Source organism: Tamandua tetradactyla, chromosome 6 (assembly GCF_023851605.1).
Source record: "Tamandua tetradactyla isolate mTamTet1 chromosome 6, mTamTet1.pri, whole genome shotgun sequence".
Classification (NCBI taxonomy): domain Eukaryota; kingdom Metazoa; phylum Chordata; class Mammalia; order Pilosa; family Myrmecophagidae; genus Tamandua; species Tamandua tetradactyla.
The window spans coordinates 37,831,170-37,846,320 of NC_135332.1; the positions used below are offsets into that span (position 1 = coordinate 37,831,170).

A 15,151-nucleotide genomic window follows, 5' to 3' on the forward strand; every position below is an offset into this window, starting at 1 on the left:
TTATTTCTTTTTCTGGAGTGATGCAAATATTCTAAAAATGATCATGGTGAAGAATACACAACTATGTGATGATATGGAGAGCCACTGATTGTATAATATGGTAGGACTGTACAGGTGTGGGTATTTCTCAATACAAATATTTTTAAAACACGAAAACATGCCAGCTCCCACCTCAGTTGCTCCAGGGTCCATCCTGTCCATCCATCATTCCCCCTTGTAACCCCGCCCACCATGTTCTGTAAGCCCCACCCCCATATCCTCAGTACGCCCTTTCCCCGCCCACACGACCTGCTCTACCACCTTCCCTTGGCCCCGCCCCCCAGGCCCATTCTCTTTCCCTTCCCACCTCACACCTTCGCCCCACGCTCTCCCCGTCGCCCAACTACGGGGCTCAGCGCCGCGGGTCCCGCCCCCAGCCCGCGCCCCCGTCTACCCAGCTCGGCGTGCGTGCTCGCTCGCGCCGCACGTCGCCGCTCACCCGCCGCCCGGGGCCTGGCGTCGGCCCTCGCCGCTGCGCTTCCGCTCGGCGCCGCGGGCCGACCCCAGAGTTGGGCTCCCGTGGTGCGGTGGCCCGGGAGCTGCCCGAGGTCTGAGCCGGAGCGGTCCCAGGAGCCGCGCCTCCTTCCGGCGCGAGGTAGGGCTCAAGGGCCGGGCGGGATTGGACCGAGGTCGCGGCAGGCCTCGCGGGAGAGGCGGGGGCTCCGGGCCGGGGCGGGGCGGGGGGTAGGGTGGTGGGTTGGGGGCAGCGGGCGGGGGCGGGAGGCAGCGCGCGAGCCCAGGGGGGCTAGACCCCCCCCCCTTGTTTGTGTCTGGGCGCCGGGGAGGGGAGTGCGACGGCGGACTAACGGTTATCCGCGCCGCGCAGCCCACGTGCCGAGGACCGTGCGGGTCCGTGCTTTCCGTGGCAGGGGAACCACTTGTCCCGTCAGTAAATTTTTATTGCGCCCTTCAGTGTGACAGGCAGCCGACCGGCGCCGAGACGCAGAGAAGGCGGCAGTCCTGGGCATCCGAACGCGTTTCCGAAAATGGGTTGGATGCAGAGGGAGGGGACGGGAGGGTGACAGCTGGGCGCAGCCCTCCTCGGCGCGACGGGGTCAGGGAAGATAAATGCGTGCGCTCGTTTGGAGAGCGCATAGCCGCCTGGACAGATGGCGCCCTGGTTATCCCCTGACGGGCGGGAGGGAGGGTGCGGGGAGGGCAAAGCGAGCCCGAGGTGGATCCAGCCCGTTTCTTTCCTAGTTAGAACTCGCCCTTAAAGAAGATGGAAGGGGAGAAGCGGTCGGCGCCGGGCCCGCCCTCCGCGGGCCTGTTCGCGGACGGGCACCTGATCCTGTGGACGCTGTGCTCGGTGCTGCTGCCGGTATTCATCACCTTCTGGTGTAGCCTCCAGCGGTCGCGTCGGCAGCTGCACCGCAGGGACATCTTCCGCAAGAGCAAGCACGGGTGGCACGACACAGACCTGTTCAGCCAGCCCACCTACTGCTGCGTATGCGCGCAGCACATCCTGCAGGGCGCCTTCTGCGACTGCTGCGGGCTGCGAGTGGATGAGGGCTGCCTCAAGAGGGCCGACAAGCGCTTCCAGTGCAAGGAGATCATGCTCAAGAGCGACAGCCGGGGGCTCGATGCCATGCCGCATCATTGGATCCGGGGCAACGTCCCCCTGTGCAGTTACTGTGTGGTTTGCAAGCAGCAGTGCGGCAGTCAGCCCAAGCTCTGCGATTACAGGTATTGCCTTCGTGGGTATTGGTTGGTCCCAGAATGGGCAGCAGGAGAGTTAGGATCTCATAGGGTGGGACTGGAGGCTGGCTTTGAGTTCCGCACGTGGTCTAAACTGCTCATCTCCTGGGCACAAGCTAATATATATCCTGAGTATTGCCCAGCCGGGTAGCTTTTGCCAATAGTTATTTGCAGAAATGATGCTTCTAGCTTCCATTCTTCAGCCAATATGCAGTTTGGGGTACTAAAATTTGGCTCTTAACTCCCATCCAGATGTCTCAAGTGCTGCGTGCTTCATAGCCAGTGTATGTTGTATTTTAGTTTTTGCTACTATTACCTCCATTTAACATAGGGGAAAATGAGGTGTGGAAATAGCAGTTTTCCCCTAGAACTTCAAAACTGATTCATCCTTGGTATAGGTAGTGTAAACAAGGGTCATTCCAAAACAGCATTTTAAAAAAAAGCAGGGGTCTTTTACCAAAACAGGTATTGGTGACATAATGAAATATATTCACAAAGGACACTGGGATATTCTTTTTGCCACATGGTCTTTCAGCATTTTAGATAAATGACATCGTTTTGGTAATTAGTGACCCTGATTGAGCTTATACATACACATTGGGCAACACTTTTGTGTACTTAAATACTGTCTGAAAATAGGCAAAGATGTGCTTCTCTCACGTCGCAGATTGGCAGAAGGGGGTGCTTCTTAGCAGATCATCTTACTTAATTCATTTTATGTTTTAAAGTCCCTGGTGCCTACTCAGTGGTGAAATAGAACTGGCTGCCAGGATTTCTAACTTCCAGCAGAGGACTAGGAATATTAATACCTAGCCTTGTTGCAGCCTCAAGTCTGAACATCCTTATTGCAATTTATTGTGTTTTCTGAGACAAAACATGTTAAGGCCCCTAGCCATGTTTAAGAACTGAAATAGAAAGCTACTACTCGGTAGTAAGTTATTTTTTTGTTAATTTTTGGCAGAAGAATCTTTTTAAAAATATTAGTATGGACACTGTTAGGGCAACACCTATTTTTTTCAAATATTATTTTACATGTTATCAGATTTAAAGACTTAATACATTTTCAAAATAATATATTTTTAAAAATATAGAGTTTGGGCAGGCCACGGTGGCTCAGGAGGCAAGAACGCTGGCCTGCCATGCCAGAGGACCCCTGTTCGATTCCCGGTACCTGCCCATGTTAAAAAAATAAATAATACAGAGTTTGCAACCATTCTTTTTTATTTGGAACTTTTAAAATTTAGACTTTGTCTTTTTTGCATCTGTGAAAACTAGGTTACCAGTGTATGTTAATAAATTTCTGAATTCTCTCTAAGTGTTGTTTAGCCAGAGACTTGGGATTAATTAGAAAGAAGATATAAATTGAGTATTGTTAATTTTTCTTCCCTTCCTTGTATCTGTGCAGAATTAAGTAAAAATGGCTTTCATACATATCTTAGCCATACTTTCAAATACTCATTCCTTAAATGATCATAGTGCTTCTGATTTTCAACCCAAATAATCTTTCTAAAATTGCAAATGTAATCTGTTCTGCTCTGCTTAAACCATTCATTTGCTCCCCATCACTTACACTGGTGGTCTTAACAGTGTGAAAACCAAGGGCTTCATGTGGCACGCAGCATTATGCATGCTGTCTCGATCCCACCTGCCTTTTCAAGTCTTAGCTACCGTCACCTGCGTTAAACTTTATAGACCTGCCATATCAAGTTGGTTTTAGGGCCTAAAAACAGGCTTTTTTTTTTTTAGTTGCGCTTTTTCTCTAGGTTTTCCTTTCTGTCTAAAGTAGCCTTCTTCTGGCTAGCTTCTACTCATCCTTAAAGACTCATCTCATGTCGTTTCCTTTAGGAATCTTTGCCTAACGTTCCCACCCCAGCCCCCAACCCCATTCTTTTTCTTCTTGATAATGCTGTAATAGCCTCTATCTCAGCGGTTCTCATAGTAAGGTCCCCAGGCTGGCAGCAGCAGCAGCGTCACCTGGAAACTTGTTAGAAATGCAAATCCTAGGGTTGCCAGATAAAAATAGAGGATGCCCAGGTAAATATTTCAGATAAACAATGCATAATTTTTTTAGAATAAGTATATCCCATGCAATATTTTACACAAACATTCCAAAAAATTATTATCTATCTAAAATTCAAATTTAATTAGGCATCTTCTTTTTTATCTGGTGACCAGTGAATTACAAACTTGAACTGGGGATCGGCAATCTGTGCTTTAACTGGCCCTAAGGAAATTCTAAAGGTTGGAAAACTGACTATATCTGTTTATGTATCTTTCTTGCCCTTTTAAAAACACAAGTCTCTCTCTTCAATTTTGTGCTCTTCCCATTAAGTACAATGAATGTTTCTGTTGATAGATCTTTTTCTCATATACTGGTTATGACAGGTTACTGAACGGTTTGTTCCCAGAATTCTGTACCACAACTTAATCCCCCATGGAGGACATTGACGCTGTACTTTAGGAAGTGTTAGATATTCATTCCCAGGAGAAGACAGCACAATGTCCTGAAGTTGTACATATTCTTTAGTGCTCTAAACTAATTTATGTTACACAATAATATTATGCAAGATTACAGTCTGCTTGACCTTCAGTAGAAATGAGATATTTTGAAAGAAGAGACAAAATAACTATTTAAAACACAGACCAGACTGTGAAACACAGACCAGACTGTTCCTCTCTAAATTTTATCTGGAGAGGGCTCATTCCTTGGCTGCATCAGGTTCTCAGGAAAGTTTTTAAATGAGCTGTGAAGAGCTCGATAAGTTAGCATTTCTAATTGTTTGAAATTGTTTGGTCAACAAGTCAGCATTTCAAAGGGCGGTAATGACAAGTGATGATTGATTTTAAAGCCTACAGCCTAGTTAAAACATCTATATAGTAACTGAGGGTTGATAATTTATATTTATTCCTTCAGTTTCCAATTTTCAGCTACCTATTGTGCCTTGCACTGTGCTAGATTCTGCTTTTCCTGTTGTTTTTTTTCCCTTTTTCTATATGTTCCTGCCTTGGTCATCCAACCACCATGATGCATTTCTGCACCTAGTTTTGTATCACTCCTTCCTTAGTCTTCCTTTTTTCTTCTCACCTCTCTTCTGACTAAAATATAGAATTAGGTTATATTTTAACAGTTCATTATATTTATTAAATACACCTTTGTTCCTTATAATGTTATTTGTCAGTAAGAAACCTTAAAGTGTGTTTTTAATTTTCAAGGCCTTTTTTCATTACATCCACCATCACCCCTTCCCTCCATGTACGCACCATGATTAATAAAAGAAAGTTTCTAACTCTCCGATGGTAATTACATTAGCCACTGAAATCTTGGCTTTGATCTTAAATTTTGTCTCTGTGTTCTATTGATATATGTTTGTTTTGTCCAATATCTGAAACAATAAAAGATAGTAAATCATCTTCTAGAGCAGAGGTGTGGAAACTTTTTCCATAAAGAGCCAAAAATGTTTTAGGCTTTGTGGCCCGTATGATCTTTTGTAATTACTTAACTTTGCTATTGCACAAAACCAGCTATAGTTAATATGTAAATTACCAGGTGTAACTGTGTTCCAGTAACACTTCATTTACAAAATCAGGTGGCAGGCCTGTTTGTAGTTTGCTGACCCTGTCTAGTGTGAATCTCATAAATGACAATCTCAACTTCACATGTAATTTAGCTGCCTCTTCCAGCATACTAAAGAAGAAAAGAAAACTATTGTGAACAGTTTCTGTTTTAGAGAAAATCATAAACATTGTTGCTAACATGGGTTTTTTTGCCCTGTTAAACTTTTTTTTTTTTTTTTTTTTTTTTTTTACATGGGCAGGCGCCGGGAATTGAACCCGGGTCCTCGGGCATGGCAGGCAAGCACTGTTACCTGCTGAGCCACCGTGGCCCGCCCAAACTTTTTTTTTAATAAAGCAGTCCTGCTCAGAGAGAAGAATGACGTGAATTTACGAGGCATTCCATATTTTCGCATGAGAGACTTTCAAGGGTGGTGGTAATGTTCTCTGTCTCCATAAGGGTTCGAGTTACATGAGTGTGTGTACTTGTCAAAACTCAGCTAATTGTACTTAATATTTGTGCATTTCATTGTATATAAATGTTGTATTAAAAAAAACCATAAGCAGTATTGAACTCTAGGTAATGATACGTGTGCTTGCTGACGTATTTAGGAACCATTCTGATGTCTACAGTTTACCTGGAAATGGACCAAAAATAAGATGGATGAACAGATGGGTAGATGGATAAATAGAAATGTGATAACGCAACTTCAGTAAGATATTAATGCTAGAATGTAGGTGGTGGGCATATGAAAGTTTACTCTAAGAAATTTATAAAGCAAGAAAAAACATTTAAAAAAACAAAGGCTGTCTTGTTTTAAAAGATACGTGTTAAAGTGTTGAGGAGTGGAGTGTCAGTGTCTATAGTTTACTCTCAAATGATTCAGCAAAATACAAGTTTATATCAAGAGAAAGGGAAAATACATGGGATAAAATTTTAATTATGAATCAAAGTGAAAGATCGGTTTAAGGGTGTTTTACTGTTTTTTGAGTTCTCTCTAAGTTTGAAATTGTTCAAAGTGTAAAATTGGGAAAAAAGAAAGGGAGAACTAAAGATAAACAATTAGCCAATGACATGATTGCTAAAACTAAAATATCAAGAAATTGTTAATAATTTCTTATTTTCTCATTAGGTTTTAAATCTAGATTGAGTTATATACTAATTACAAAAGTGTAAAGAGTGCAAGGTCTCAATATTGAATATAGTATTTCTAAGGAAAAGCGTAATATTGAATAAATAGTAAGTAACTATTTGACTTTACCTTTACAGAACACATGCTAATAATAGCCAGCATCTTGGTTAAAAGAATCTTTACTGAAATTTAGAAGAATGTAATAAGTGATAAAGGTGGCATTACATATTAAAGGGGATAGAAAAGATAGTTTTATAAATCATGCTGGAACAAGTGCTCTTTGAGGGAAAAAAGGTTAGAGCCTCTTTGTTTTTTAATTAGAAAAGTTGTGGATTTACAAAAAAATCATGCATAAAATGCAATGTTCCCATATTAATTCCCTATTAACACTTTGCATTGGTATGGTACATTTGTTACAGTCACATTTAATAATTGTACTGTTGAAAGGACATTTTAATAATTGGAAGCATATTTTAATAATTGTACTATTAACTGTAGTCCATGGTTTGACTTAGGATTCACTGTTTTGTTGTGCAGCTCCTTGGATTTTTTAAAATTTTTATTCAAGTTAAATATATACAACCTAACTTTTACCCATTTAACCACATTCAAATATATAATGCAGTGCTATTAATTGCATTCAGCAGTGTTGTGCTACCATTACCACCATCTGTTATCAAAACTTTTCCATCATCCAAAATAGAAACTTTGTTCATTTTAAGCTTTAACTTCCTAAACCCAACCATTTCTTTGTAGAAATGTCTAAGTCTTTTGTTCATTTTAATATTGGGTTATTTGTCCTTTTGTTGTGAGTTGAAGGATTTCTTTATATTTTCTAGATAGTAAACCCTTATCAAATATGTGGTTTCCAAATATTTTCTCCTATTGTGTAGGTTGTCTTTTAATATTGGGTTATTTGTCCTTTTGTTGTGAGTTGAAGGATTTCTTTATATTTTCTAGATAGTAAACCCTTATCAAATATGTGGTTTCCAAATATTTTCTCCTACTGTGTAGGTTGTCTTTTAACTTTCATGGTGAAGTTCTCTGATGAACAAAAGTTTTTAATTTTGATTAATTCCCATTTGTTTTCGTTTGTAATGCTTCCGGAATGCAGTATACCAGATATGGGTTGGCTTTTATAAAGGGGATTTATTAAGTTGCAAGTTGACAGTTCTTAGGCCATAAAAGTGTCCCAACTAAGGCATCCGGAGAAAGTTACCTTGACTCAAGAAAGGCCGATGGCATCTGGAACACTTATGTCAGCTGGGAAGGCATTTGCTGGTCCTTTGGCTTCTAGTTTCAAACATCTTACCTGGGGGTGTTTTCTTTCTGTATCTCCAAATGTCTGTATCTCAGCTTTCTATATTATATTGGCTTTCTAAGCATCTCTGTCGGCAACTCCAAATGTCTGTGTCTATGTCGCTTCTGGTTCCTACCTAGCTTCTGTTGGCTCTCTCAGCTCCTCTAATTTCCTGGGAATTCTGCATTTCCGTCTGTATGCATCAGTATCTCAGGTTTCTCCAAAATGTTACCCCTTTTAAAGGACTTCAGTAACCTAATCAAGACCCACCTTCAGTGGGCAGGATCACATCTTCATCTAATCAAAAGGTCACACCCACAATTGGGTACTCCACATCTCCATAGAAGTAATCTAATCAAACGGCCATACCCACAGTTGAGTGGGTCAGTCTCCATGGAAACAATCTAATCAAAGCTTCCACCTAGGACAGGCCGTGGTGGCTCAGTAGCAGAGTTCTCGCCTGCCATTCTGGAGACCTGAGTTTGATTCCTGGTGCCTAACCCATGTTAAAAAAAAAAAAAAAGGTTCCACCCTAAACAATAGGTCTGGCCCCACAAGATTGAATCAGGATTGAAAGAAAATGGCTTTTCTGGAATACATAACAGTTTCAAACTAGCACACTATTTATTTTTGCTTTTGTTCCTTATACTTTGGGTAAAAAGTCTGAGAAAACCATTGTTTAATTCAAGGTCCTAAAGATACTTCCCTGTGTTTTCTTCAGGGCATTTTACAGTTTTGGCTCTTGTATTCAGGTCTTTCATCCATGTTGAGTTGCTTTTTTGTATATGGTGTGAAGTAAGGATCCACCGTCATTCTTTTTAAATAGAGATCCAGTTTTTCCAGAATCCTTTGTTGAAGAAGCTGTTCTTTCCCAGTTCAAAACTCAGTTGGCCATTAAATGTGAAGGTTGGCTTTTGAACTCTCAATTCAATTCCTTTGGTCTATGTGTCTGTCCTTATGCCAGTACCATGTAGTTTTGATTACTGTGGCTTTGTAATAAGTTTTAAGATTGGGAAATTGAGTCTTCCAACTGCATTCTGCTTTTCAAGGCTATTTGGGGCTCCTTACCCTTCTGTGTTAATTTGATGATCGACTTTTCCATTTCTGTAAGTAAAGCTATTAGAATTTTGATTGAAATTACATTGACTCTAAATTGCTTTGGGTAGAATGTACATCTTAGCAGTATTTTGTCTTCCAATCCATGAACATGGACTGTCCTTCCACATATTTAGATCCTCTTTGATTCCTTTTAGCGATGTTTTGTAGTTTTCTATGTACCAAAGGTTAGAATCACATTATACACCAAAGTGCATTCCAGGTGGATTAAAGCATGGGTTCTTAGCCCAATGGTTCATAGGTAGATAAGCATCAGGAAAAGCCCAATACTTTAATGAGAAGCTATAATCTGTAACCCCAGTGGGTTAAGAAGTACTGAATTAATGACACTAAATATGAAAACTGAATTGTGAGGGAAAAACACTATGTGAATATTTATCTAATTTGGAAATGTAAAGGACTTTAAACCTTAAAGGCATTTGAATAAAATCACAAAGAGATACCTAAATCTGATAAAATAAATGCCTCGATCTGATATCAAATAAACTTAAGTATTTAAAAAAGTGAACTTAAGAGAAAACTGAAAAATGTTTGCAACAAATATGACAGAAAAGAGTTTAATGTCTTAGGTAAGTAAAAAGTGCAGATGTTACAAGTTTATGAAAAGCAAAATGCTATCAACCAAGAATCCCATATTTGGAAAAACTCTTTCAAAAATGAGATTGACGTTACCAGATAAAAAGTTGAGTGAGGGGGCGGGCCGCGGTGGCTCAGCGGGCAAGAGTGCTTGCCTGCCATGCCGGAGGACCCCGGTTCGATTCCCGGCCCCAGCCCATGTAAAAAACAAACAAACAAACAAAATATAATAAAACAAGAAAATGTTTAAAGATGTTTCCCTTCCTTCCATCCTTCCTTCCTTCTCTCTGTCTTTCCTTCCCTTCCTCCCTCTCTTTAAAAAAAAAAAAAAAAAAAAAAAGTTGAGTGAGTTTATCACCACTAGGCCTGCCTTATAAGAGTCTAAAGAGAGTTCTGCAGGTTGAAAGGAAAGGATAATAGACAATTGGATGAAGTCATATGAAGACCCTCTGGTGAGGGTAAAATCATTGTAAATATAAACGCCAGCACTAATGTATTTTTTTATTTGTAACTCTACTTTTACTTCCCACAGTGTATCTACAAGGCAAATGCATAAAACATGTTGATAAATCAATGGTTTGGGGCTCATAATGTATAAACATGTAATTAGTAATGAGAACTACCTAAAAAAAAGGAGGTGGGTGAAGTGGAATATAATTTGAGTATACTGTTGAAGTTAAACTGATATCAAAGCCAATAATGTTACAGATACAGATTATTAAATTTAACCCCTATAGTGAGTACAAAGAAAAGATCAGAGAATATGCAAGCTCGCAGAGACAAAAACTAGAATATAGATTGCCGGGTGCAGGGAGAATAGAGAGATTGTATGGGGGTTGTATTATTTTTGTAATTGTCCTATATATTTTCAAGTAAATAAAAAGTCTACAGTTTAAAAAAGAATCATGGAAAATGGATGCAAGACATGAATGAATTCATAAAAGAATGCAAAACATATTCAACCTCATCTAGTGACCAAATAGCTCCTAATTGAAACAACAAACTACTTTTTTCACCTTTCACTTTATCAGGGAAAAATTTTAAGTGCTAGTGAGCATTATTGGTAAGTGTTAAATATTATGGACACCTTCCATCAGTGCTAACAAGCAGTTGACAGGCATATCAAGGACCTTAGGAAAATGTAGGCCCTTTTATCCAGTAACTTGACTTCTAAGATTTCAAGAAAATAATTTCATATATGTTTAAGATTGTTCATCATGTTACTTTTCCTCCCACAATTAAAAAATATCAAATGATTTTTAATAAAAAACAACAAGAAGGGTTAAATAAACTGTGGTATATCTACATGGTGTGATTTATTTTGTATCTTTTACAAACCATGTTCTAAAAAAATATTTTATGGCTTGACAGAATATTCATGATACATTGTGGGAAGAAAAGCAATATTCAGAAGTGTGTATGCACATGTATCATAGTCCCAACTTTGAAAAACAATACATACATGCACTAAAAAAACTGAAATAAAAAAATACACCAAAATGTTAAAAGTAACTATGACTAGATTATTTTTGTTTTGTCTTTCTGTATTTTCTAAATGTACAAGCGTCAGCTGGTATTATCTTACTTAAAGTACAGTTTTAAAATTTATGCAAGAAGTTCATTAAAATCTTCTGATTTTTAGAAGCTCAAACAGTACAAAAAGAATATTAGAGTAATAATATCAGCCCCACTTTTCTTCCCAGAGGAAACTGTTATGAATTCATTCAATAGGTATTATTTCAGATTATTTTTATTATGATAATATACTATTTTGAAGTTAATGATAGAGCAATATGTGAAAGTATTATACTTCAGCTGTAGTTTCCCAAACTTAGTTTGAAAATAGGTATCAACAGAGGTTACTGTACAAGTTATTTCAGTTTTCTCTTTAACAGATTATGCGGACAACTCTTCATTCAGCAGTTAATAGCACTATTGAGTAAATAGCAGGAATTACCTGACAGATCCAAACATCCAACAGGAAAAAAGTCTTAAAATAGAAGGTCAAGAAAGTTGACCTTGGGTTGAAAGAGTGTTTATCCTTTTTAAATTATTAATTCATTTAATTATAACCATTATTTTCTGTTAGCCTGCTTTTGTCAGATCTACCTTAGCTCTGAGTGGATTACATACTTAGCAGATTAATAACAGAAACCAGGGACCTTCACCAGCAGTATTCCCTACTTGTTTCATGCATAGGTACAATTGTAGAGGTAAATCTCAATATAAATGTTTTTTCTTTCTGTATCGCAAATGCAAATATATAAATTATATTTGCATTAACTGCCAATAAAAGATTGACTGTTTTATGTTGTTGACTAAAGTGTTGTTCACAGATGATTGTAAGTTAAGAAATATTCAAACTGGACTCTGAGGAACTCTTCAGGAGTTCATGGCCAAGAGGGCATTTGAGCACTTTTAGGATGCACGAGCCTATTTCAACCAAAACACAAATTATACATAAAACCATTGTTCTAGACCACCTTTTGTTTATGTGGATTATAACTATTGGATATTTATTCTACTCTAACTTAAAACAAATATAAATTTTTCTATTTTTTAAATGACAATAATAAACTCTTTACATATTAACATAGATAATGTATTTTTATGAAAATAAACATTTACTGAGAACAACAACATTGGGTTGCAGTTTTGTACATTTCCTTGGCTTAATAGAAGTTAGATAAATATTCATATCTACTTCTGCATTCAGTCTGCTATGATATGTTATCTTTTCTGTAAAACTTCACTGTACACTACTGAGAGAATGAGGGTGAAATAACATCTTAGTAATAGTATAGAAATGATTTTAACCTGACAGACCCTCTGAAAAGATCTTGGGGATCTCCAGCAGTTTAAGAACCACTGTTAGATTAAACTGCCAAGTATATTCAAACCTTATAACTCCATTTTCACTATACAAACTGCCAAGTATATTCAAACCTTATAACTCCATTTTCACTATACAAATACAGTTATATTTTATTTGCCAGATTTTATGCTCATTCATGATGAGATTACTGTTGTTTTTTTTTACAAAAATGATTGGTTTTCAGACTGGAAGAGTATGTTTAAATTTAATTATTGCCTTTGTTTCTTCCTTCCTGGTCAGGTGCATTTGGTGTCAGAAAACAGTACATGATGAGTGCATGAAAAACAGCTTAAAGAATGAAAAGTGTGATTTTGGAGAATTCAAAAACCTCATTATTCCACCAAGTTATTTAACCTACATTAATCAAATGCGTAAAGACAAAAAAACAGATTATGAAATGGTAATTAGAGTTTATTTTTCTATAATCTGTTTCTAGAAAGTTATTTAAGTCAACATAAGAAAATTGTGTGTGTGTGTGTGTGTGTGTGTGTGTAAAGAATCAGGGCCTGGAATAAAATAAACTATATAGATAAAAGGTCAGGAGGAAAGGGAAAATAAAAGTCCATTATTTAAGCCATAAAACCTCTTACAGTTGTGTCACAAATCTTGGCTCTTGAGTTATTTTGTGTCGATAAGGAAAGTGGAAATGTTGTATTAGTGTTTCCAAATCACTACCTGCATCTGAATCAACTGGGGGGAGTTTTAAAAATACAGATTCCTGAGCCCACCTCAATCCCTGTGTTTGATTCAGTAGTTTTAGGGTGGGTTCCAGAAAGCCATATTTTGCGGGGAACATCTGATCCTGATTATTTTTGGTAAAAAGGAAACAGATTTTCCTCACATTTGTCTAGAATTTTCCTGTTCGTAACTTTACATAGGATACCAAGAGAAAAGTTTATATTGCACAATAGATGCTCCCACAAATAATGTTGAATATTAAAACTGTTGGTAACATGTTGCAGTGTGTGTGTATATTTGTATGCAGCTATGCAAAAGTTTTTGTCTTTATATAGGTAAAAGGAATGATTATAAAGATGTATAGATTTAGTTCCCACTTCAATATGCCAAAATAGTTGAACTTTTTATTTTAACGTTAAATTGTACCTTATCCAAGTTAAGATTTTTGTATTGTATTTCTGCAAAGAAAGAAGATGTTTTTAAATTTTAAATTAACTCTAAGTTTAATGCTGTTTTAATATGTAACAGCTCCTTATGTATTTAAATTCGATCTGAGGTCACAGGGAATGAAAATCAGAGTAAAACAATTAAATAGCTTCATTAGTGATTACATCCACAAAGAGAAGGGAAGAGGAAAGAAAGGGTTAGATTATGATAAACATTTAACTTCATTTGACTCTGGGCTTTGTACAAATCTGGATTCTTGAATCTGATTCTGGGTACCCCACTTAAAAAAACAAACAAAAAGCATACAAACTAAAATATGCTAATACAGCAAGAAAAGGATAACCAAAGTAAGAGATCAGAGAAAATCAGTGTTCAGTATGTAAATGGTTGAAAGAATTCATAACATACAGTCTAGGAGACAAGATTAATGAAAGATACGGTGCTTCACATGTTTAAGTATAGCAGTTCTACGGAAAAACAAATGGAATTGCTTCAGGAAGCAAAGTTGGAATAATGAATGAACTTACTGAAGGACAGTTTTTCAGCTCAATTTAAGGAAAAACTTTCTAATAATTTGATTTAGCACTGAAATGGACTACATAATAAGTGAGTTCCTTCTTTCATGAGTATTTAAGCATACACTGGATGACTTATCCTACACGAGAATTAACATACAGTGCAGGTTGAATTAGGTCATCTCTAAGTTCCCTTTCCATTCTTAGAATTCTTTGATTTTTATATTGTATTGATGGTACTGGTATAGTTACTTTTCTGTAAGTACATTATAGCACTGCTGTTAGCATGGAATAATAAGTGCTTCATAACTCTAAGATGGTAAACTCTTTTCATTCATGTTCATTTATTTTAGCTAGCTTCTAAGCTTGGAAAGCATTGGACTCCATTAATAATCCTGGCCAACTCTCGTAGTGGAACTAACATGGGAGAAGGCCTGTTGGGAGAATTTAGGATCCTGTTAAATCCAGTCCAGGTAACTAAAGTATAAAACTTATCTACTTGACTAATTTTCATTTTTAGCTTCTTATTTTTCCTAAAATGCAGTGACTGCTAGTGCTTTAAGTCACTAATCACCTGAATAAAGGGAAAAAAAATAATTACAAAAGGATCAAGGCATTCAAGGATGTGGAGAAACAAATATCTTCATGCATTGCTGGTGGGAATGTAGAATAATACATTGGTCACTTTGGAAAACAGATTGGTAGTTTCTTAAAAAGTTAAACAAATTTATAATATCACCTGGAAATCTCACTTCTAGATTTCTACCCAGAGGAAATAAAAAATATATCTCTCAAAGATTTACATGTAAATGTTCATAGCACCATTATTCATAATAAAAAGTGGGAACAACCCAATGATCTATCATTCATCTGGTGAGTAGAATAACAAAATCTAGTATATGCATGCAGTGGAGTACTACTCAGTAAAAAAAAGAAACTACTGATACATGTTAGTTTTCTGTATGGGGTTTGTATTATTTTTGCAACTGTCCTGTAAGTTTGAAATGATATCAAAATTTTTTAAAAATATGTAATGACAAGGAACATGTGTACGCTCAAAAATGTTTATACCGTTAAGAAAATGGAATGCAAATTAATATCTATATTATTGTTACAGCAATATCAAAATCAAATGCACAATTAATGGAAAGAACACAGACAAATGAAAAATGATGTAATTGTGTGGGGGGTGACTCTCAGACATAATTATCAGTAGGCTTAG

The 15,151-nt window shown here is 37.6% G+C and overlaps 1 protein-coding gene across 12 annotated transcripts in view; it reads left to right on the forward strand.

The window, feature by feature from the left end:
• The first annotated feature begins 506 nt into the window (after positions 1 to 506).
• Positions 507 to 15,151, forward strand: part of DGKE (diacylglycerol kinase epsilon) — a 29,191-nt gene continuing 14,546 nt past the window's right edge. For 4 of the 12 annotated variants that reach the window (XM_077164860.1, XM_077164859.1, XM_077164861.1 and 1 more), the window contains exons 1-4: positions 829 to 1,029; positions 1,240 to 1,725; positions 12,530 to 12,689; positions 14,283 to 14,402. In XM_077164860.1, the coding sequence (XP_077020975.1) occupies positions 1,262 to 1,725; positions 12,530 to 12,689; positions 14,283 to 14,402 (744 nt within the window). In that variant the 5' untranslated portion in view covers positions 829 to 1,029; positions 1,240 to 1,261. Of the gene's footprint in view, positions 635 to 807; positions 1,030 to 1,239; positions 1,726 to 12,529; positions 12,690 to 14,282; positions 14,403 to 15,151 lie in introns of those variants that run through there. The other 8 variants (XM_077164863.1, XM_077164864.1, XM_077164858.1 and 5 more) reach the window with 7 other exon arrangements.